Source organism: Chelmon rostratus, chromosome 1, assembly GCF_017976325.1.
Source record: "Chelmon rostratus isolate fCheRos1 chromosome 1, fCheRos1.pri, whole genome shotgun sequence".
NCBI classification, from domain to species: domain Eukaryota; kingdom Metazoa; phylum Chordata; class Actinopteri; order Chaetodontiformes; family Chaetodontidae; genus Chelmon; species Chelmon rostratus.
Genome location: NC_055658.1, coordinates 10,551,568 through 10,574,852, shown reverse-complemented (window position 1 = coordinate 10,574,852; position 23,285 = coordinate 10,551,568). Strand labels below are relative to the sequence as shown.

The 23,285-nt window shown below is 42.5% G+C and overlaps 3 protein-coding genes across 3 annotated transcripts; 1 reads left to right on the top strand and 2 right to left on the bottom strand.

The window, feature by feature from the left end:
- Window positions 1-180: 180 nt before the first annotated feature.
- Window positions 181-9,911, bottom strand: LOC121607862 (cytochrome P450 27C1). Its single transcript, XM_041938873.1, has 9 exons — window positions 9,566-9,911; window positions 8,233-8,423; window positions 7,655-7,854; window positions 7,066-7,275; window positions 5,026-5,189; window positions 2,583-2,749; window positions 2,300-2,378; window positions 1,884-2,087; window positions 181-1,364 (listed from the first exon to the last, which is right to left on the bottom strand). Exons 1-9 carry the CDS (start codon window positions 9,851-9,853, stop codon window positions 1,245-1,247), a joined length of 1,623 nt encoding a protein of 540 aa, XP_041794807.1. The 5' UTR covers window positions 9,854-9,911; the 3' UTR covers window positions 181-1,244.
- Window positions 9,912-11,575: 1,664 nt separating this feature from the next.
- On the bottom strand, window positions 11,576-19,832 carry ercc3 (excision repair cross-complementation group 3). The gene is made up of 15 exons (XM_041936103.1): window positions 19,678-19,832; window positions 18,886-19,085; window positions 18,518-18,754; window positions 18,328-18,377; window positions 18,109-18,244; window positions 17,710-17,880; window positions 17,312-17,516; window positions 16,727-17,041; window positions 16,401-16,585; window positions 15,023-15,225; window positions 14,825-14,921; window positions 14,275-14,392; window positions 14,055-14,173; window positions 12,779-12,928; window positions 11,576-12,659 (listed from the first exon to the last, which is right to left on the bottom strand). Exons 1-15 carry the CDS (start codon window positions 19,703-19,705, stop codon window positions 12,522-12,524), a joined length of 2,352 nt encoding a protein of 783 aa, XP_041792037.1. The 5' UTR covers window positions 19,706-19,832; the 3' UTR covers window positions 11,576-12,521.
- Window positions 19,833-20,353: 521 nt separating this feature from the next.
- Window positions 20,354-23,261, top strand: gpalpp1 (GPALPP motifs containing 1). Its single transcript, XM_041939912.1, has 7 exons — window positions 20,354-20,554; window positions 20,687-20,816; window positions 20,893-20,988; window positions 21,087-21,339; window positions 21,483-21,647; window positions 21,770-21,871; window positions 21,981-23,261. Exons 1-7 carry the CDS (start codon window positions 20,467-20,469, stop codon window positions 22,197-22,199), a joined length of 1,053 nt encoding a protein of 350 aa, XP_041795846.1. The 5' UTR covers window positions 20,354-20,466; the 3' UTR covers window positions 22,200-23,261.
- The last annotated feature ends 24 nt before the right edge of the window (window positions 23,262-23,285 follow it).

Below are 23,285 nucleotides of genomic sequence, written 5' to 3'. Positions count from 1 at the left end.
TGTTTGTAGTATCTATAATATAACTGCTTGCTTTGTAATGCTCTGCATTTTATACACTGCTGACGTCAACATTTCAAAAGGACTGTGGAGCTTGACAAAGGACAACACACAATGTTAAAATATTAATTCGTTTTTATTGTTTCCCAGTTTGACTGGAACTACAGTAAAAAGGTACAGAAAGACAAAAGAGCAGATAAATACAAAGATATAAAATGTCTCAATTTTCCTCCATGCAAACCAGTGTGATCCTTCATAATGGTACAATCCATCAACTTGTCTCTTCTCCTTACAAGAACTTAACATACATTATCTTTCTCAATAAAACCTTAATGTAATTGATGTTCTGGAAAAAAAAAACACTTTACACAAAGATAAAATACTGAACATGTTTTTTGGATCCAGATATATTGTGTGAAAAAAACAGATGTACACTTCATTGCTTGAGCAAGCGTTCTACATTTTGATTAATTTAGTTTATAGTGGTTCAATTATTAGTTCTAACTGACAGGGGGATCTAATTAATAATTTCCTACAATCATATGTTTAAATTTGAAAATATTCTAAACAGTTTATTTTTCTCTAACTGTATTATTTCATGGATATACACAGATTAAAATCATCTCATGCCACTCATTGTTAATAAAAACATTGTGGTGCCTTAAAAAAAAAAAAAACCTGCAACAAAATTTTGGTTTGCGACACAATCTTAAAATAAAGCTCATTATATACATACTGTACCTCTTAAAACAGCTAATTTTCAGTACATTCATGGTTACCCCTCAGCATTCTCAGTGAATTAATTTCTCAAACTTAGGGAGGAAACAGTGTGATTATGTATTAATGTGTGTGCACACATTACATACATGCATGCACATCAATATAAAATAATGCAGTTTGAGCATATTAGGCTGCGGTTCATTTTTCCCACTCACTATTTTGAATAGAATGAATGGAAGGAGTAACAGTACAAACTGAAGTGGTTTTCACTAAGTACAAATAATATACATAAAAGAAGAGCTTTCATCTTTACATTGTCAGTCCAGTACTAACTTTGCGTCCTCCTCACTAACGAACAGGAGAAGGTGAGACACATTTCTTGCCTGAGTAAAACCTCAGTCTCAGCTCGGTATCTACAATCTAACAGTGGAAGATGTACTAAAAGCAGTGTATTTAGAGAAAAAAAAAATCTCAACAAATCAGCATAAACATACAGTACAGTAGACCTTACGGGGAAGTGTCCGTGTCTAGTTTTCCCTGTCGATGAACTGCAGGTGGATTTGGGCAGCAGGGCAGAGCAGGCCGTGTGTTTTGGCCTTGACATCAGCAGTGAGAGGAGACATGCCAATGTGGAACCTTTGAATGAGCTGCACAAGGAGCAAAAACACAGATCAGTCGCATGTCAGTCAGAGCGTATCATTTTGACAGTGATGCATTGTCTACGAGTACATTGTTCATCTAGAAGCCAAAGAGCTTAGGTAGCACAGATGGGGACCAGTAGCCTCCTCTGGCCACTGAGGTTGGTAGATTCAAAAACATTCAGGGACTGTGTGAGCTGTGTGATTTGGGAGAAGTGGAAAGTGAGTCCTATATTTTTCTGACTATAGAAAACTCAATGTCAAATGTCAAAAATTGGGGTGATTGTTTAGTTTGGGCTAGGAAAAAAGCAAGATGGACTATTTAATTAGTATTTACTCTAATTTGTCAGTGATTTGTGTTGCAGATAATGAAGGTCTGGAGATCTGATTGGTTTTCGTTGTTTTTCCATTTATAGGTAAAATACTTGTATGCATGATGCAGCAGTGTAAACTTCATTCAGTCATATGAGGAGATTTATTTATATAAACATGAATGTGTGCATGGCCAACAGTGGACTAATCCCCTACCCTTGTGAGAACTAGATGCATCTCTAACTCTGCTATTCTCTTGCCGATGCAGCTCCTGATGCCGTAGCCAAAGGGAATCGAGCCAAAGTTGTCGACACGATCTGTGGAATCTTTCCGGATCCAGCGATCCGGTCGGAAGTCTGAAGCGTCGGGGAAGTTTTCTTCATCCAAAGACGTGGAGTAGTGACACAGGGCCAACTGAGTCTAACGGAGTGAGAAAGCAGAAAAATGTCTGTTGTGTAATGAAAACAGTTGTGCTATTGTACATGCATCTGCACAAGAGAGATGAGTAATGCGGGATCATGTTACATCTGGTCCCACTGTAATGTTTTTGGCTGGCTCTAATGGTCACGCTTTTTCTTCAGCACATGCACACACTAGAAGACTTGCATCTATTATGTCTCCATCAGTCTTACCCCTTTGGGGATGAAGTATCCTCCCACCACCAAGTCATCCTGGGTAATCCGTCCGTTGCCTGGGAGAACTGGAAAAAGCCTGCTCCCAGGGAGGGGTGCACAAAGACTGTTATTCAACAGCACCATACATTAATCTTCTCACAAAGTTTAATTGTAAGATAACAGGACACAGCAAGGAATATAATGAACAAAACATACTCTTGTGAACATATTGACCAAAGGTGACCTCTAATTTTCGAACTACTGCTTGACTGGAACTGGAAGACACTAAAAACCCACGCACCTGAGAGTCTCTTTGACCAGCCCCCTGATGAGAGGCAGACGAGGGACATCCTCCGCTGTGGCCACTGTTCCAGGTCCCAGAGTCCTCGTCACTTCTGTAAAGATCTGCTGCTGTACATGAGGGTGCCGCGCTAACAGATACGTGGCCCACGAAAGGGTGAAGGATGTCTAGGAGCAAAGAAGAGGGATTTTTTAAGAATTATGAGTAGTATATTCCATTAAATCTTTGTGGAGATGTTGCCTTTTTTCTTGATGTTTTGCAACAGGTTTGACTGCAAGCTGATATAAGAGTTTCTGTGATGTTGCGTAAGTGTTGGGAAACACTGAGGGGCTTTGGGGGAGAGGGGGGCTAATTTCACGTGCCGAGCAGACACTCGAGTCCACTCCACATCCAGCTGCACTCTCATACCTTTATCCCTAAATACACCTAACTGTACCAAACACTTAGCAGCATTACAGTGTGCAGTTTACATCCAAAGTAATGAGGATACAGAGAATTAGAAATAATCCTAATCATCAAATCACAGAAATCAAATTCAAGCCACTTCTCCCTCCCTTTATTTTTTTCAATTTGCTAAGTATTATTGCTCCATCTCTTCCTCCTCAGTGGGCTCCCTCTGCCAACACTTCCCACACATCTTGTGATCATTTTCATTTCCTCTTTCCTTTATCGCAACCACCCTGCGTTCTCAGTTATCTCACTGTCCTCAATTGTCCCAACTTTTCCCTTTCTGACTCGCACGCCACTGACATTTTAATTTCGTGGGCAGACGAGCAAATGATATGAAAATAGGTGTCACCTTTCCTGTATTCACATCATATCTTTACTGCCTGTACTACAGGCCTTGTTACCAAAGCCTGCCTCTTACTTCTTTCCCTATCTTTCCATCCAGCCGCCTCACTTTCATACATGTCATGAAATGTGTGTGTGGAAGGCGGGCAGCCTTGTTTTTGCTAACATCACACTGAAAAGACTCCAGAGGTCAGTCTAAGGTCAGTATCTCTCAGTGGAAGAACTAATGAGCAGAAGAGTCTATGTCCTTGTATAAGCCCTGCCATCCTTTTCACTGTTGCCGTTTCCCGCCTCCCTCTCCCCCCTAATCTTCCTCAGATTCTCCCTCCCACTCTGTCATCGCCCTCTTCCCATCGAACCAACTTGCACCTAATCAACCCCAGCTGGGACAGATGCTGGCAACACCTCAGACAAAGCCAGAGAGGAATCATATGACAAAAGCTCTTCCAAACAGAGCTCTAAAAGGCTTCGGCCTCACCCCTCTACCCCCCACATCTTCTCTTCATTTCCTAACATCCGCCCCCCCCCCCCCCCTTGTGACGCCAGTTCCCCGATCTTTGCTGTTTCATGACTGCGTCCCTCTTCCGCAGCCCTTTCCACCCCCCCTCCACCGGCCCATCTCACCTCTGCCCAGTCTGTGCTATAACTCTGGCTGTGGCTAACGTGTCTTGACAGCTCTTTGTGTGTGCTGAGTAAAGGCAAATGCACCACGGGGTCAGGTAATGGCTCGGCTAAGTCCACCCCCTACCAGGACGTGGCCGTTGCAACAAGTTCAACAAAAACACACACACCCTTTTATCCCGTGGCCCCAAACTCAGAACAAAACACTCTACACCCATAATTCTCATTAATCTGACAGTATCCCAAACAAATTAGGCAGCAACTGTGCACAAGTGCACACAGTATGCACACAGATGCAAATGCACACACACGTGTACCGGACAAGTGTGACACAGTTGAGGAATCATTCCTTTAATCTGGCAACAGTTTTATTGTCTCAGAGATATTAATGCGTTTAATAACAATTTTTTTCTGCACGTCTTTCAATTTCTGTCTGAATGGTGTCGTGTGGAGGAGTCTGATGACTCAGTGGGTTGAGGCGCCAGCCATGCAAAAGTAACATCCTGGGTCTAAATCTGGCCCAGGATCTGCAGGATCTGTGCTCTTCGTCATGCCCCTGCTCCCTTCAAGTTCTTTAAACTGCCAATTAACAAGGTATAAAATTCCCCAAAAACTACATTTAACCAGCAGTCTTAATTATTTGCAAGTGCTATCTCATCAAGCTGTGCAAACACATGAACACAAAACACAGATGTCTGGCTGGGGGGGGGTGGGGGGGGACAAAAGCCCCCCTGTGTAGATCTAACAGACAGAGACAAATGACAAGAAACTAAATCTGAGTGAGAACAAGTTTGTCAGTGGGACACCGTGTAACCCCCCGATTCACTGCTCTGACCTGACGCTGGCACAGCTACACAGGCACAGATATGGCGCCAGAAACCCAACCCCTGAAACTCAACACTGACTCCAACACGCACATGCAACTCCCAACCCCTCCGCCTCCCGCTAAAGCCACACTCACTGCACCTCTCCTCAAACCCCTCCGTGCACACATCCCTTCACACTTGAACACAGCCACACACGCACGCACCGTGTCGACACCAGCCAGTAGCATCTCCGTTGCGTTGGCGTAGATCTCCTCTACGCTCATCTCCTTGGTAATGAGCAAGTGTGTGAGCAGCCCCCCCTTCACCTCCTCTCCCCGCTCCAGTTGGGACTTGATCTCTGCGAGCCTCTTATCAACGTGAATGCGGCCTGTGATCAGACAAAGGCAGAGAAGGTGGGATGAATGGAAAGGGGGGATTGAGGAGGGAAGGGGAGGTGAGGGAGGGCAGTGAAGGAAAGGAGAGAGAGGAGAGAAGAGGTTATGTAAGAGATGGACCCCATACTCCCACAACCCCATAATACAGCAGCAGAGATTTATATGCAAATGAACATTCCTTTCTATTGATGCCAGGCTATTTATCCCCCCCAAAAAAGTTTGCTAATACTCAACCAGACCTAAGCTTTACTGTTTCGTATTTTAAAAAGCACCACAGAGGAAGCATTATCCAACATGTTTACAACTCGAAAACCACTTATGATTTTTTTAAGATTTGGGCAAAAGGACAAGAAATCTTGAATACTTGTCATAATGAGTGCTCCTCAGTCTGTGAAAACAGTTGAATCTCTTCTGTGGCTCTGGAGAAGGTTGATTAAGTCAGGGCATCTCTGGCCCCTCTGTTTCAGTTTCCTATTTTCTTTTTAATCTGTCTCTTGCAAGTCCACCGACTTGCTGGAAGTACAATACTAAACCTCTGGAATACCCTTTTAATATGAAAGTCCTTTAATTAAGTGTAATTCACTGGAAGATACAGCCCGATTCCAAAAAGTTGAGATGCTATCTAAAACATGAACAAAAACAGAATGCAATGATTTGCAAATCCTTTAAAACCTACGTTCAATTGAATACGGTGCAAAGACAATAAATTTAATGTTCATACTGATAAACCTGATATGAATTTGATGCCTACAACACATTCAAAGAAAGCTGGAAGTGGAGCATGCTTACCACTGTGTTACATCACCGTTTCTTTTAAAAGTGTTTGGAAACTGAGAACATGAATTGTTGAAGTGTTGACAGTGAAATTCTTTCCTGTTCTTGTTTGATATATGGCTTCTGTTGCTCATTAGTTCGGGGTCTCCGCTGACATATTTTGAGCTTCATAATGCACCACATATTTTCGAAGGGAGGCAGGTCTGGACTGCAGGCAGGCCAGTTTAGTACCTGCCATCTTTTACGATGAAGCCACGCTGCTATAACGTGCAGAATGTGGCTTGGCATTGTCTCACTGGAATTAGCAGGGATGTTACTGAAAAAGACGTCACTAAGATAGCAGCATATGTTGCTCCAAAACCTGTATGTGCCTTTCAGCATTAATGGTGCCTTCACAGACTGTAAGTTACACACGCCGCTGGCACATGCACAGCCCCACACTATCACAGATGCTTGAACTTTGTGCCAGAAACAATCTGAATGGTCCTTTTCCTCTTTGGCCCGGAGGACACGGCGGCCAAAATCTGATATGTGAACTCGTCAGACCACAGCACACTTTTCCACTTTGCATCAGTCCATCGCACAGGAGCTCGGGCCCAGAGAAGTCAGGAGCGTTCCTGGGATTGTGGAGTCTTAAGTATCCCCAACCCATGTATTAATATCCTTTATACAATCATGTTGGTTTTGAATGCAGTGCCACCTGAGGGATCAAACGTCACAGCCATTCAGTGTTGGTCTTCAGCCCTGCTAAATTCTGTGCAATCGTGCACTGAGAAACATTGTTCTGAAACAGTTATTTTCCCGCACAGTTTTTCACAAAGTGGTGAACCTCACTCCATCCTTGCTTGTGAATGACGGGTTCCAAGCAGGTGTTTTTGGAGCGTTCCACAGCTTTCCAGGTCTTTTGTAATTCCACTAAATATAGGTTGAAAAGGATTTTCAAATGACTGCATTCTGTTTTTATTTACATTTTCCTCAGCACGCCAACTTTTTGGAATCTGGGTGTTACGAGTTGCCAAAAGACAACATACAAGTACACTAAAAGGTATTCATGTGCACCACACGGTCAAACATTACAAGCTGTACACCACTCACTGAATTTGAAGAGGCCATCCCAGGACAGACAGAACTCCTCCCACGGTTTGGGGATGATCGGTCGGAGCCACTTGGGGATCGCCCCGGCATACATGGTTGTCTTGAAGGAGCTGAACATGAGGTGCAGGGCACTGATGTAGTCTTGGGTTTCCTGGGGAATCTCCTTTTCCAAACAGCCTAGTCGGCACTCGTACAAAATGGCTGCCACACCTGTGCAGGCAAAGTCAACGAAAGTTGGAAAGCTGCAACAAGTATGCCTTACCCGTCACTTGTTTCTTGATGCACTGGAAGCTAACAGAGATGCACATCAATGGTTTGTACATTTTAGCTCAGTGTGACCTGCAGCAGCTGCTGATGGATTGTCAGGACTTGACAAGAATCACCATGTGGAAAATGTAAATGTGAGAGGATTGAATGACATAGTTTGCATATTTTCCTTTTTCTGACTGTTTTCTCTCTGCTATTACCTCTTCCTGCCCAACATCACTGATCCACCCCCATCCATAATAAATAAACACTATTCTTTTCAAATTCATCCTGCCCAACATCCAGTTCCTTCACATACAACCTTTGGAGGATCTTTACCAACCTTCCATGGCGTATTTGAAGAAGAGGTCATTCACGTTGAAGACAGTTGCTCCGTCAGAGTCCTCGGCGCGCAGGATGCAAACTTTCCTTATCAGGGCGTCTACCACTTTGTTCACATCATCGGAGAAGACTGCGACGTCACGCGGGCGCATGATGAGCTGTCTGAGCACACTCCGCATCTTCAGCCAATCTTCTCCCTCACTGAAAACAGGAAACAGGAGACAAGGTGAATTTCTGGCATTCCCACATATTGTCTTGTTTTAATACAAGACATTCACAGACATATGGAGGAAATAGCCTCATTTTTATGACAGCAGTGAAGCTGCTGGAAAACTGAAAGCAGTGATGGCAATTGTGTCAGGTGCAGTGTTTCAAGAGAAACAAGAGCAGACTGTGGACAAGTAAAGAGCATGCACACTAGAAGTGAGCTTATCCTGGAGATGCAGCCCAGACACAACGTTTTTTGCTGTGCCCATCTACACAGTAGGGAACTGAAGTGATTATCCCATCGACCCCAAAGTCAATCATTTCACGAGGCCCTTGTCCAAACTCGGAGGTCAAAGGTCGAAAGGTACTCACGCTGAGATGAGGCCCGTGGAGCGGCCTCTCATGTCTCTGTACTCCTTCCAGGACTCCATGTTAGCTCTCTGAGGGGCCACACCCTCGGCCCTCAGCACCTCAGCCACCAAGTCACGGTCTGCCACTGAGACCACCAGCTGGGGCCCAAAACGGGACTTGAAGATTTTGCCATACATCTTCTTGTGCTTCATCTGAAAAGTAGTAGTGACACCAAGAAATTAATTGCTGCAATTTTTACTTATGTGACTTCAGGTGAAACTTGGTAAATATCCTTTTAAAATCTAAATGTAATGTGGTACATACTGGCTGTGCGCTTAAATCAATGATTACTGGATTTCCAGTAGTACCAGTCTGTAACCATAATATTTTTTAAATCTTCATTTACCCACCACACCGAAACAGGCTACCTTGATTACCCTGAATGTTGCGTCAGTAAGAGTGGATTTGAGAGGCTGTGGAAAGTGGCGGGGTGCACACAGTTGCTCTTGTTAGGGACACGGGGCAATGCACCGAGCCACTGGCCCCTACAGCTATGAAATAGCTGCAGGAGCCAGTGACTCTTATTGTTTTTTATCAAATGAGCCACTCTTGGAGAAACCAGGCGATGTGCAATGATCTACTGTTGATCTGGTTGTATCCTCGGTCATGACTTTTCAGATATTGATTTAAATGAAATTCCTTTAGTCCTATGGAAAAAACTTGGACTCATTTCCATATCGAGTAAACAATGTGCGGGGTGACAAAGAGCACTGATTAAATTTCAATACAGACAACTGATTTTAAAAAAATGATGAAATTGATTGATTGATTTGATTAAAATAGTGGAGTTTAACAAAAGAGGGCAGTGTGTTCATCTTAACTTAAACTTTAAAGATGTGCATGAAACATTGTGTGTCATTATCAGTTTCAACACAAGATCAACAGCATTGACTTGTTCTAATCTAGAGAATACAGCACAGGGTAGGTAACAAAACAGGTATTCATTTTGTCTTGTTTTGTCATGTTGATTGATGACTAAGTTTGGCTAATTTGCATTTCCTGCCCTTTTTTCAGACTTTATAAACTTGGGCCAAATCCTTTCATGACGAGACATCTGCTGCATCTTGTCACGTTCAGGGTTTCATTTAAATCACGTGAATTTGATTACGGAACTCATGCTTTGGAGTGGAAAACTGACCAGCGGCCAAACTCCTGGTGCGCTTTTACGCAACGGTCTGTGCCATTTTACGCATAGGTGGCAAATTCACGGGCTCTTCGCCATTGCTGGACGCAAAGAGATGATTTCATCTCTCAAACAAAACAAGACGAGGCACAAAAAAGGCATACACATTACCTGAATTTCATGAATTCTGCTAAATCCGTCTCTCCAGAAGAACTCGACCAAGTTGGATAAGGTGCTGGGTCCAGGCATCTCCTTCAGGGTCTTGACTAAGGTCTTCTCGCCGGAATTCGCCGGTGTGATCAATCGTTCCGGCAGGGCTTCTTCTCCAGCCGCGATCCCAAAAGCCTCGCTGGCTGCCGACTTGTGCAAGGCGCGTAAAATGAAGAATAGCTGCTTATTTAGCCGGTCGCCTTGAAAATTTTTCAAGCATGCTGTCGTAAAATGAGCCAGGATTGCCATTATTTGGATACTTCTCGGTGTTTCCGTGAGCAAAAACGATGTATGACTGAGTCTTGTGCAAAATCTTCAAGGGCAGAGTTCACATCTGAAAATGCATGTTCCTGGCACGTGCAAACCGCAGCCCCCCTTGTGTGGTAATGTAATGTTAGATGGGATTGTATTGTGGAACGCTTTTAAATAGCTGCTTGTACAACCTCAGAAGTGGACGAGGATTGGATGTTCGCTCCAAAAGAAGGCAGGGATAAATTCGGGTGTGGGCGTTTCCCCCTCAAAAAGCTGCTGGGTTCACTCTTTTGTTGGAGAAGGAGTGTATCACAACGTGCCAAAACACAGTTACATCACAGCAATCAGCATGTTGACATATGTAAGCGCTCACTGGTTTGAAAATGTTTAGCAGTTTTGCAGTTCGTGTACACTCTGCGGAGACAAACTGCCGAGAAAAGTCTGGACCTCACAGGGCCAGCAGATTTATATGAGTCACATCGCTCTTGAACCTACATAATTAAAACATTCCGAGAGATAAATGGCATGGCAGGGCTAGATGGCAGCTCAGCAAGAATAAAGCATGTCCACGTTATTTACGTCTGTCTCAGAAAGCACACGTGCAGGTATGACTTTGGGCTAAACTTTTGATGTTGATTTTATTAACTTTTAATAGATTTTCTCATCACATTGGCTCATGCATCATATCTTACTTTTCTTGCACTATCCTCTTTGTTGCTGTAACATTGCAGATTTTTCCACTGTGGCCTTAATAAAGGATCATCTTATGCTAAACCCCCAAGTCATAGCAGCTTTTGAATTTATGATTGCATTCATCACCTTTCTGAGAAATGAAAACACTGAGCTAAAACTAATTACAAGTCTGAGAACTGAAGCCATGCATCAATTAGAAGGATATGAATCAGCACATGTCATGTCCTCACGTCTCCTGTGTGCAATTCTTCCATTTCGCTTTGTGATGAATGTGCTTCAATAGGATGGCCCGTCCTTTCACTCTTCTCATCTCAACAGATATGCAAGTTCAAATCTCCTTCACTACTTTTCAGTCCTTCCAAGGCAATACGCCCCAATTCTGCCTGGGACAAAAAACAGGGATTAAACTAAACTGGCGACAGACGGGGCCACTCAGAGGGAATCATGCCCTGTGGTCTAGTGAAGGGTGGTTGGGCAGAGGTGGGTATTTTCCCACACTCACCACTTTGGCAGCTTGTACAAGGCACCCAGCTGTAGATGTTTTTTTTTTTTTTTTTGGAAGATCTTCAAGTCATCAACAAGCAGAGGAAGCAGACCCCCCAACCCCTCAACCCCCTCTTGCCCCAGCTTTTATTCATGCCAAGCGGGGGCCAAACAAAGCTCAAAGTTTCCCTCCTTTTGGTCTTTAAAGGGAAGGAACCGTGCAGATACACATTCTTTACTTGAACAAATTCAAATAAATTGTTGTGTGGGGAAAGAAAATGTGATGTGAGGCCATTAGTGAATATTAATTGCTGACAGGAACAACAGTTATTTATGTGGGGGGGGGTTTATATAGTTTTACTGAAGATGTTGTAAATATTAATAATTTCTTAGCAGACTAACATTAATTTTAGCTTCCTGCTACTTGCTGTTACTGGTTTTAAGTTTCCCTTATGGCTTGCAAAAAGCCCCCCCCAAAAAGATGTAGAGCTTTCATTCTTTCAGAATCAGGGCCAGAAACAGGAAAAGAAGTAGAAATAATTTTTCAAGATTTAATGTCTTTTACAAAACATATTCAACAAAATATTAAAGAAGTAAATTCCAGAACAAAACAAATGAGTGAAAACTAACATCAGTGGAACAATCGGGAACAGACTAATGTCCAGTGATTATGTGGGTTTAATCTGGGATGTTTTTATGCATTAAATGTAGCCACATTTACAAACATTTGCACTGACAGAAGTCCAGTATACATCCTTTGTTCTCCTCCCTGCGAACAGTCAGTGAAGCAACCACTAACAGCAATAAGACACGTTATTCCACTCACTGCCAAATGACTGAGAGCTGATCTAACACCACCTATCCGTCATAGTCCAGTGCCCATCCACTCATCATACATACAGTCATTTGTGGCTGAACTGTACAGCGAACAGCAAATAAAAGCCTTCAAGCGTTGTTGAATTTAGGCTGAATTTCAGAACCAATACCAAATTGGTCACGACTGGCTAGCTGCACTACTGCAACACAACTCAGACACTTAAAAATGACAGTTTTGTTGTTTGTTTTCTTTTAAGTGAGAGCCAACAGTGTTTGCATTTCATCTAGTTTGCACTTCATCAATAAATGTGCATGTAGGCGCATAAGGAAGCTGGAGCTGAAACTTTCACATTTATCACACGGAGCAGTCGAGCTCTGCAGGCATCATTTGCTGGATTATTAACCAGGTGTACACGTCATTTCAACTATCATCATCATCATCATCATCATCAGCAGCAGCAGCAGCTACCAGGAGGAAGCAACAAGCAGTAGATCATTACCGCAGATTATTTTCAGTTTCAGGTTATCTCCAGTCATTGCTCTGCTCTCCAGACGAGCTGGTCTTTCTGTACCTGCTGCCTGGTCCTTAGACTCAGTATACATTACTGTGCACCAACTTCCTCCTATTGCCCTGTTGCAGCTGAGGAAGTCTTCAGGGCTTAAGTCAGTGAATCTACTTTCTGAAGCGCTTGAACAGCGGATGAACGCTCTTGTTCATTATGGAGGCTTTGCTGCCTCGACTCTGATACTCCATGTAGACGGTGTCATCTGCCCCTGACATGGAGCTCATGGTGCCCGTTCGCCTTGAGAACTGATAAGGAGACAGGAAATGCGTCAGAATATTGTAAGAAGCAATAGCACAGCTGTAAGCATGCAAAGGCAATTATCATATAGGTGTTTTCCGAGTCCAAGTCTGGCCAAAGTCCTCACCTGTGGTCGAGCGCCCAACTCCCCTGCCACCACTTCCTCCTCAGCATCCAGGTCGGAAGCAGCCAGGACCTTCTGAAGCAGCAGCTGTTGGTCCTCTCTGGAGGAGAACATCAAGTCCTCTTCCTCCATACCTGCCAACTTTGTGATCACCTAAGAGAGAAGAGCAACGTGGCAACTGTAAATGGAACAAGAATGAGGTGTCATGTAAATGAAGTGCACAGTTTTCTCCCCATTTGTCCTTAAGGATTCATCACAAACCCGGTTAAGAAAAGGTATGTACAACATAAAGCAAAGAGTTCTCCTGATGTAAACTATCTCTGTGAATAGAGGATGCTTTTTCCTGAAGCCAGTTTCTTTTCTGGTTCATTCTTTGTTTTGTCCCTCTAAAGCAAACTTCTGCTGTTGCCAGAATAATGCTCAGATTTCAGAGTCAGTGCGTTTTGGCCCGCTTCACACTACACAAGTCCAGCCAGACTGGATTTGATGAAACCAAACACTGCTGAATACATAATATCAGGCTCTAACTAGTCTGGGGAAAGTGTATCAGCAACAGAAACTAGAAAAAAAAAAAAACAATACAATTTGTTTATTTAAAGAAACAAACTTTTCAAAATTGATACTGTGCTTTAGAGTTGAGCAATGTGACAGTTAATACCATCTGACAGAAGAAATGTGTCCACTGGTAGAGATTTAGCAATACCATTTCCACTGTGGGAGCTACCTTTAAGTCATATTTCCACACTGTCATTCACAGTGTATGCACTACTACTGCAACACAGTGAGGGAGTGGTAGTGTTGATGACACTGCACAGAAAATAGCCACTTCACACTCTTTTCTGTTTGCTTGTTTATTGCTTTCCACTCTTTCGGTGATATGGCAGCTACATCAGAATACATGCTGTGTTGACACCAATGCAAAAACAGTCATAATTATGAATGAGTCCACCTGCACGTGCCAGCCAGGTTCCACCCCTCACCTAAAGCAGACAGAGTATTTCCAGCGAGTGAGAATGTGTCTGACACAGACAACTGTGCCACATGTTTGAAAGGGAAACTCAGACCTCACAAGGTCACATGTGACATGAGAGCAATTGTGGTGAATATATGCCTTAGTCGCATCTCTGTTGTTCTCATTTGGAAAGTTAGTGTTACTGCTTTGAGTCTTTTGTTTTTAAGTGCTGTCTTCAGTGAGGCTATTGCTTTTGTTTGTATGGAAGCTCCAAATAAAAGAAGAAAATTGCAATGATTGTGTAAAAAGATGCTGTGGTGAACACACCTTAAAGCTGTATCCCTGATCCACCAGGAACCTCTGCCTCTTGGTGGAGTAAGCCATCTCCTGGGTGTCCTGGGACACCAGTGAATAGAAGTATGCATTGTACTCCTCTGCTACCATTCCTAAACAAGCAGACAGGTGGAGTGAGAATACAGTAATATCAGCATGTGTGACACATGAGCAAACATTCTGAAGTGGGGTCTTTTTTTGCAGACGGACTGACCTTTCTTGGCTCGTAAGACTCTGCCAAGCCTCTGGGCCTCCTGTCTGCGTGATCCACCGTGAGAGGAGATCTGTATCAAAACATTGGCTTCTGGCAAGTCAAATGAGGTGTCTCCAACCTGTTTGGTAGAAGGAATGTGGTGCAGAATCACATAATGAAATATTACCACTGTATCACTGTTTCAGTATACATATGCTGTTTTATCAAAGGCAGACGTGACTCTGATTTTCTTTTACACAAAGATCTGAATCCTTGACAAGGTGCAAATTGAAGAAAAATCTTTCATCGTACTTGCATCAAACAATAAAAAGTCAATATAGGCACAGAATCCATATAATAAATGAAAACACCATGTCATACTGTACACGTGTAGAGTATGTGCAGAGTACATCACTGTAAATAACCTGACTTGGGTAATGCTTTCGTTTTATCAAGGACAGTCACTTAAAACACTGGTGGGCCCTCATCTGGCCACAAGAGGGCGCATGGTGGCTGAACAATTACAGTCCATGTTATATACACAAAATCCATTACAGATTGATTGGTTTACCTTGGAGATGAAAATGGTGTTGATCTTGGGGTTGTGTTTGAAATTCTGTAAAATCTGCATACGTTCCCCCTGTGAGGTTGGGCCATAGATGTAAGGCCTCGAGAGGAAAGTGAAGGAGTAGAATTAACAACTTCATCTTGTCTGAACAGGCAATTTACTGAAGCATTCAAAGTACAGCGCTTTATATAAATTATTTACTTGTTGAGGCGAATGGCGTATTCCTTCAAGGCAAACACGTTGTCGGCAAAGACGATAATCTTGTCATTGCGTCGCTCGTGGAAGCGAATGAGAAACTGGCAAGCGCGGAACTTGTTGGGGTTCATCGTATAAAGCAGGATGCGCTTCTTCGTCTTAATGGCCACATACTCTCTGTAAAACTCTGGAGACATCGGGCACCAGACCTGAAGCACAGACACAAGTACATTGTTCAGCTTTATCATTGTGGAACATGCTCACTCAGTAATGCAGCCACCTGTCATATAGTAACAGCAATAATGAAGACATACTGCATCAGAACAAGTAGTAGTTCAAGGCTTGCACAGCAGTTTCCGTACACTTAATGCAATAAACTTTTTATTTTGGTTTATCATTTGTGTATTTGTGAGGGCAGAGCACATTCATCAACATTAACGTTTAACAACATCAATGTAAATGTGCTGCGGTTAGCTCAACAACTAATTTGCACCCGCAGTCCTGACGCAACTTAAAACTGACAAATGATATAAAGCGGGATGTGCTTCTTTGTCTTAATGGCCACACACTGCCTGCAAATCTCTGGAGACATCAGGCAGGTTTATCAGTGTGGAACACGCTCACTTGGTGATGCAGCAATGTTAAAGTTGCTATGAAAATAAGAAATAAGAGAAAAAGGCACTTAAAACCATCTTAAATCGTTAATACAACAAACAAGAAGAAAACAGTATAAACAAAGCCTTAGCTCATCCATGAATGCATATCTGAATATATCTTAACAACATATGAGATTAAATGTTTTAAATGCTGTATGTAGTGCAGTTTGTCATTTCTATTGGCATTTCAGAAGGTTGCTTTAAATTTACAAAACACTTGCAAAATTATAAAACAGGATTACCTAAAATAGTCAAAACAAGCTCCTTAATACTTAAAACTGACCTTCCACAAACAAAGGTCAGCTTTCAGATCTCTGACAAAAAGTCAATAGTTAAATCTTGTCTGCAGCTACAACAAAAAGTCTTGGCCAAATATCAGAGTCATGTGATATTAAGGTTTATATAACCGCAGGTTTATACAACCAAAAGGCACATTCTTTGAGATATCTTTCTTCACAAAGAAGTCACTTGTTTATTGGGTTGTGGCTCCAAGTAAGGGTCCACCTCTTGTACATGTGAGACACCAGCCCAAATTATTCAATGATCAACTTGTTGCACGTGGTGCCAGACAAACTCTGCAAGCTGTCTGACTCATATGTCATAAGTCAGCTCAACATCTATCAAGTAACTAAGTCTACACAGAGAAGAGCACACATCACAGCTGTCTAATTCATGAAATATGATGTTTCAGTCCCTTCATCTTTCTGGAGTAAAACTGTAAGACTCACCTCTGCACACTGGACTTTGGCAATGTAACCGTTGTTCTGCAGCTCCATCCAGTTGGCCTCAAACAGCTTAGGCCCAATCAGGAAGTTGAGGTCCACAATCTTGTCGTCTTCTCTGACCAGTGTGGCAGTCAGCCCCAGTTTGCAGTGTGCCTGGACAATCGTCAGTACACGACGAAACATCTTGGCTGCAGAGGAAACACAGAATTATGTTAGCATAATATCACCAAAATATGCGTCTATATCCTGTTATATCCCAAAGCGCTATTCCAAATATTCTTAGTGTAACAGAGTTACATTTGGAAAACGGATGTCCTGCAACAGCTCACCGGGGATAGTGTGCACCTCATCCAGGATAATGAGTCCCCACTCTTGGCTCCGCATCCACTCCATGACCCTCTCAGCCTCCCAGGAGCGCTTGGTGGTGTGACCCAGCATAGAGTAGGTGCTGATGGCCACCGAGCAGCCGATGGGCTTGTCCTTGGCGTCGGAGGTGAAGCGGCAGATCTGAGAGTCATCGATAGTGGACCACATCTTGAACTGAGCCTTCCACTGCTCCACTGACACCGAGGAGTTACCCAGCACCAGGCAGCGTTTACGCACAGTGCACGCTGCCGTCACGCCCACCAGAGATTTGCCCGCTCCTGGAAAGCAGATAATTGAAATCTGCAAGACTTATACTACAAAATGATTACTGGGTTGAGGGCATGCTGAACAATTAACATAAAATAAGTGAGACTATGTTCCTTGTTTCATACGGGCTATACAAATATTTGCTTAACATCTTATATCACACATCACTTCATATGTAAGTTCTATCATTTTGCCTCTTCAAGACTGTATTCATGTGTCAATGAAAGGCTTTGGCTGTGTGCTTTCTGTTGTCACTCAATGTTCCAAACCAGCTGTCTCACCACAGGGCAGCACGATGACCCCAGAGCGAGCTCGTCCATTCCCAAACATCTTGCGCAGACTCTTTTCCTGGTAGGGCCTCAACACAGCAGTGGGCTTCAGGTCTATGTTGATGTCTGGGTTGACTGTATCATTGCGAAAGTCGTACTCTGCTAGGAGGGGGTACTCCAGCTGAATGCAGCGCTTCTGCAGCTCTTCAATCATCTCCTACACCAGATCAGAGAAGAACACAACAGGTCAGAGCAGGGCATAACACTTGGAATAATGCTCTACAATATAAGGCTTTAGGTGACTACTTATCAAATGTGCTGTCTCAGCTTAAAGCTGTATGTTTTTAAAAAATAGTCAGCAGTAATGTTACGTACATAATAGTGAAAGAGAAAAAAAATCAGACGTGTACCTGGCGAATCTCAAAGGACACAGTTTGAGTCTCTTCCTCTTCCTCTTCTTCCTTATCCATCTGCTCATAGTAGCTGAAGATGTCCTCAGGGACCTGCTGGGTCGACGTTTGTCCATCGCTGGGCTGCTGTGAGGAGGAAGTACATCCCTTGTCCTGAACAGACTTGGAGATCTGTCAGGTGACACAGAAGGACATTTGTTGGTGTATGATCAGAATCAGCTGTTGGGCCTCTTCAGGGTTATTTCCAAAACTTGACTCTTGACTTGACTCGCTTTTCAATTAGACAGCAGCAGAATTTACTGAAAGTTCCAGTGAGTAGACTTTTGTGGCATTTAGTTGTGAGCTTGCAGATTGCAACCACTTTGTGTGTGAGTAATAAAAAGATGCTGGATGGCATACCGCTGACTTGCTGTGGATGACTTCAGTAATAAGCTCAGTGTCTGTTCCGTCTGCAGTACGGAGACGACATTCACGGATCACGTTGTCCTGCAGAAGGCGCTGGATCACATCAGGGAAGGCACTCTCAACAAAATACCTAAAGGTGCACAGGCAGCACAGTTTAAGAAGGCATGGTTCATGACACAAAGGCAGAAGGAAAGGTTGTTCAAATGACTTTACCGATTGTGCTTGAGCACCAGCTTGACTTTGCCATAGCTCACTGTGCAGAGCTGGAAAAAAACGGACAGGGTTTAAATGCAGTGATTAAATAACTACATTTTGATGACATTAAAAACATATTGGAGATTTTCAAATAACCTTCCGCCTCCCTCCTCTTCCCTCTAGCCTCCAAATACTCTCTCATTCAGACCTTAATGAACTGCACGATCCCATCAGGTACAGATGTCTTGCTGAGTTTCTGTAGGTATTCCACAATATCAGAAGTCTGCAGCCCCACACTGACAGCTGCATACAGGGAATAGGCTGTCAGCTTGTACTCATGGATATGGTTAGGCCTGCACACTGGCTCTGCAATGGCCACCAAGAAATCCTGGGCGTACTTATACACTGGAGAGAAGGCTTCCAGAAAGATGTGTCCATCTGGAGCCTGGAGGAGAATAGAATAAAAGGAAATGAGAAAAATATACAAGAAGACAGACCTTGCAATATTGTGTACATTCAGGAAGTAATTTGTAAACTGTATGAAGTGAGGAAGTCAACAATCCAAACATGTCTTACCACCCAGAGGGGCCGTGAAGTGTGATCATTCTTCAGCAGCATCTGAACTCGGTAGTCCTTGGCTCCATACTCATCCAGTTTAGTACTGGACTCATCCACTTGTTTCCCTGCAGCGGCAGGTATGGCCTCCTGAGACTCGCTGCCCAATACCTCCTCTTCATCATCTTCCTCCTCATGGAAACGCTTTTTGGACTTTTTGTCTGTAGCCAGACAGCAAGAGTTAGAAAACATTGTCAGTAATGAGGACAGGCAAATAATTGATAGAAACATATCATTATAAATTTTCTTGTTTGAGGATTTTAACACACTTTTGGCCATACAATGATTTACAATTTACATGTTTTTTTTCTACACAAGATATAGGTATATCCTTGGTTTACTACAGCTTGTTCTGCTTACTAAAAAGCTAGCCTTTTTCCTAGCATGTAGTCATGCCATTTTAACATAGAGAAATCAGTTACATAAAGAGAAATCAGTTACACCCATTTTGAACCTCACTTTGTACCTTTCATGTATTATCTCTTCCCCTTGATGTAATACGAGAGGCACAAAATATGGCCAGACACATATCATAATACACTACCATAAGAAATATAAGTATTATATTAAGAGGAAAAGACCAACATCTGCTCCCCGATCTACCATTTTACTACAATTGCTCTCCTTTCGCAAGACAAGCGCAAGTGTGACGCGAGTTTCAGTTAGCTAAAACCGTTCCTTCCTCAAGACTTTATCTTTTAGCTTGCCACAGTTAGCTAACAGCTAGGTTAAACCGTAACATTAGCAACTCACCCCGATCTCCTTTATCCTTTTTACCCATTTTAGAATTTTTTTAAATGGGTATTTAATATCTTTCAAAACTTATCAAGCACATCTTCCTAAAGTGCCTGACATCCTCCCCAATCCCTCAAAGACGGTGTGTCGCTTAAGTTGCTACACAAAGTGGCGATGTGCAGACCGCTGAAATAACATAGAAGCAACATTTCCGGTCTCAGTCGTCAAAATAAAATTTTGTTTGACGTAAGCAATACCTTAGAACAAAAATATTGTGGTGAGGGTCTGAGATGAAATTACTGTTTTTTTCCTCCCCACAGAATACGTTTACAAGATGAATTAGTGAACTTTAATGCATAACAGCATCTTTGTTTTATTTGTTTAATAAGCAAAAACTACATTGTGTACTACTTTATTTATTTATTTGCAGTCTATGAAGCAAACAGGAGAACGAAATGCATAACAAATACAGACAAATATCCTAAAATGTTAGCCATGTAGGTATTACTCACACAAGACAGGATGCATCAATCAAACATACAAGCAAACTTGATAGCCTCTGGATAAAGTAGAATGTATCAAGTAAAACTCTCTATATAATTTATTGTGCTTTTATTCTTGCAGCAGAATAGCTTACAATCTTTAGATAGCTTTACACAAAATACTGAAGCCACACTGTTTACTTCCGGGGTGAAAGGTCAAATTCGTTCTTTCAGGTTCCTTTGGTTAATGGGGCAGACTTTTCCCCTTACTTTAATTGAAATTGCTGACATTTACGTGACTAAGTAAGTGAGTCAAGTGTTAAGTATGTCGTCTGATAAACCCATCGGACCTGCCTTACCCCCGATGTTCAGAAAGGAGGACAGCGATAATGACTCTGAGAATGAAAACGGATGTAAGTAAAAGACAAAATATCTATAGTCAGAGACTACCAACCGCCTTTACTTTCTTTTAAATTTTGCATTGATCAGTAATATGCGTATCAGGTTGCTTTCCTCATTGTTTTTCTTCCCTCACCCTCTGATAGTCTCCGGCCCTGCTTTGCCTCCCGGTTACAAACGGGGGGAACCGTCGAGCTCCTCGGATGAGAGTGACCAGGAGGTGGTGGTTAAAAGAGCAAAAACAGGGCACACGGATGCAGACAGATCTGCTGAGAAGTAGGTTCATTAATGGACTAAAAGTTACAGGAACATTTCTCAACAAACAAATCAGTAAGAAATGTCTTTTGAACAGGGCGGAGAGGACAAAGGTACAAGAAAAAGAAGACGACGGTTTCTTTGGACCAGCCCTGCCACCAGGTTTTAAGAAACAACAGAGTTCCCCAGAAAGGTGAGCATATGAACTCTACAGTACATTCTAGCAAATTGTTAGTGTAAATAGTTAAAGTAGTTAATTGTGGGAGCTGTAACTTCATAGTGTTCCCCCAGGCCACCTGTGCTGGGACCAGCTTTGCCTCCTGGATTTCGCAGAGCAGCATATGAACACAATGATGACGATGATGGTGGAGATGGAGAGGATTTCCCGGGGCCTGCTCTACCTCCAGGCTACCGGGCCGAGTCCTCCAGCAGTGAAGATGAGGATGTGATCGGACCAATGCCGTCTAAAGGGCCCATTCAAAACACGGTGGCTCTGGACTTTGAGCGTAGAGCACTAAGGATGAAAGAGAAGCTGACAGGAGAGGTGAGTCCTCATTCCCCCAAACAGGAATGATAATAATGATAACATTTAAGATAAATATCTGATGCTGTTCCTTTTTAATGCGTTATAAGGTTTCCCACCTCTGCTGCCTGAATTCAGTCTTGTGTGTATTTCTGTGTAAACAGGACGCCCCTGAGGTGCTAACCAGAGAAACGTGGATGACGGAGCTCCCACCAGAACTACAGCACATTGGCTTGGGGGCTCGAACCTTCAAGAAGAGGTCGGGTCCAGAGAACAAGGATCGCTCCATTTGGACAGATACACCAGCAGACAGGGAGCGCAAAATCAGGGTAGTTAATGAAAAATAACTTATCTTTATACTTTTTTTTTATACAATTGCTAATTCTCATCAAACATGTTGTGGCCTAGATATTACTTCCCTGTATTTCATGAGACAATTCTTGACCAATAGGAACGCCTTGAGGGAAAGAAGAAGGGTGGGGGGGAGAAAGATGATGTCCCACAACTCTCCCAGAAGGACGTGGATATGGCAGAGAAAGTGTCTAAGTATAATGTAAGTGGGGTTACCTCATTCTTTTCCCCTAAATGTCCCTGTTTATGATTAATGCCAGATGTAATGTGAATTTTACAAGCGTTCACTTGTCTCAAATTTCTTTTATCAGGAGTCTAAACGTGCTGAGTCTCTGATGAGTTTGCACACAAAGACAATGAAGGAAAAAGCAAAGGAGAAGGCTGACCAACCAGTGGAGAGGAGACCATTCGATCGGGATGCAGACCTGCAGGTGAATCGCTTTGATGACGCGCAGAAGCAGCGGCTGCTGAAGAAATCTCAGGAACTGAACACGCGGTTCTCCCACAGCAAGGACAGAATGTTCCTTTAACAAGCTGTCAAAATGTAAGAATCGTGTTCGAAAGTGCAGACTTCCAGTTACAATCTTCATACAGGATTCGTACAATATGGACTTTATGTCTTTGGATACTCATGTGTTACACAAATGGAGAATTGAATTTTATGTTGGTCTATGAGTTAAACTAAACTGGACTTAACAGACTATAAAGACATGGCAGACATGTTCATTAATGGGACTTCATGTCACTGACTGGACGCAATGCTACAGCAAATGTTTCAAACATTGGAGCAGCCGGCAGCTTGTATTTTTCCAGGAAATACTGTGATGAATGGAAATGTTCAAATGAATGAAAAAATGTTTCCTAAATTTGTATACAGGTTATCAGGTTATCTTTTGAGATTTATAAAATCACTAGTTAAATTGAGTTCATTTGACATCAATCCTGTTGGACTTTTTCATTTTCATCTGGTATGCTGAAATAATTTTGGAATTACACTGGGAGAACACGGATTTAGCAATTGCGTAGAATTGTTCATGTTGAGAAAATTAGCATCATGATTTTATTATATAAAATAATCCCACAACACAATTACAATGATGAACAATTTTTCTCTAGAGTAAGTGTAATCACAAACGATACATTAATGGGTGCATGAGATTAATATGTTTACAAGCCTGTCAAAGCTCAAACTGTTATTCATTAAACCCTAACATTGTTTGATGTTTATACTGTATATAATGAGTGAAAACTTTGGAAACAAAAAAAAAAAGAAAAGCGGAAGTGATTGCTCTTTTTCCAACCAGATCAGTGAAAACTCTCCCTGAACACTCAACCCTGCTAGAAATGTAACCCTTTGCAAAACTGATGGTTAATTGGATTTTATGTAAAACCTTTTGTGCAGACAGCTGTGAGTTGTTATGCTGCATTATCCTTTAAGTTTGCAATCTTTCATGTGTCAAGCTGCTTTTTTAATTGACCTTTTTTCTACATAGATTAAACTTTTTTTTTTAAACTTATATGTGATAATACTTACCCATGCATTCATCTGTATGAGCGCATGGTCAGAATTAAAGCTGCGCAATTGATATGGACCATGAGAGTCGCCGTACTTTTAC

Bases quoted from the DNA above. Each gene is read 5' to 3' on its own strand.
- LOC121607862 (XM_041938873.1), bottom strand. From the start codon at position 9,853: ATGGCAATCCTGGCTCATTTTACGACAGCATGCTTGAAAAATTTTCAA. The intron at 7,276-7,654 runs GTTGGTAAAGAT...TTGCCTGCACAG, and splicing joins CTTCAAATACGCCATGGAAG to GTGTGGCAGCCATTTTGTAC. The intron at 2,750-5,025 runs GTGCGTGCGTGT...CTTTGCTCCTAG, and splicing joins TACTGGCTGGTGTCGACACG to ACATCCTTCACCCTTTCGTG.
- ercc3 (XM_041936103.1), bottom strand. From the start codon at position 19,705: ATGGGTAAAAAGGATAAAGGAGATCGGG. The intron at 17,517-17,709 runs GTACACGTCTGA...GATCTGGTGTAG, and splicing joins TGTCCTTTGAGATTCGCCAG to GAGATGATTGAAGAGCTGCA. The intron at 14,174-14,274 runs GTCAGTCCGTCT...CTGCTTGTTTAG, and splicing joins AGTCTTACGAGCCAAGAAAG to GAATGGTAGCAGAGGAGTAC.
- gpalpp1 (XM_041939912.1), top strand. From the start codon at position 20,467: ATGTCGTCTGATAAACCCATCGGACCTGCCTTACCCCCGATGTTCAGA. The intron at 20,817-20,892 runs GTAGGTTCATTA...TCTTTTGAACAG, and splicing joins GCAGACAGATCTGCTGAGAA to GGCGGAGAGGACAAAGGTAC. The intron at 21,340-21,482 runs GTGAGTCCTCAT...CTGTGTAAACAG, and splicing joins AAGAGAAGCTGACAGGAGAG to GACGCCCCTGAGGTGCTAAC.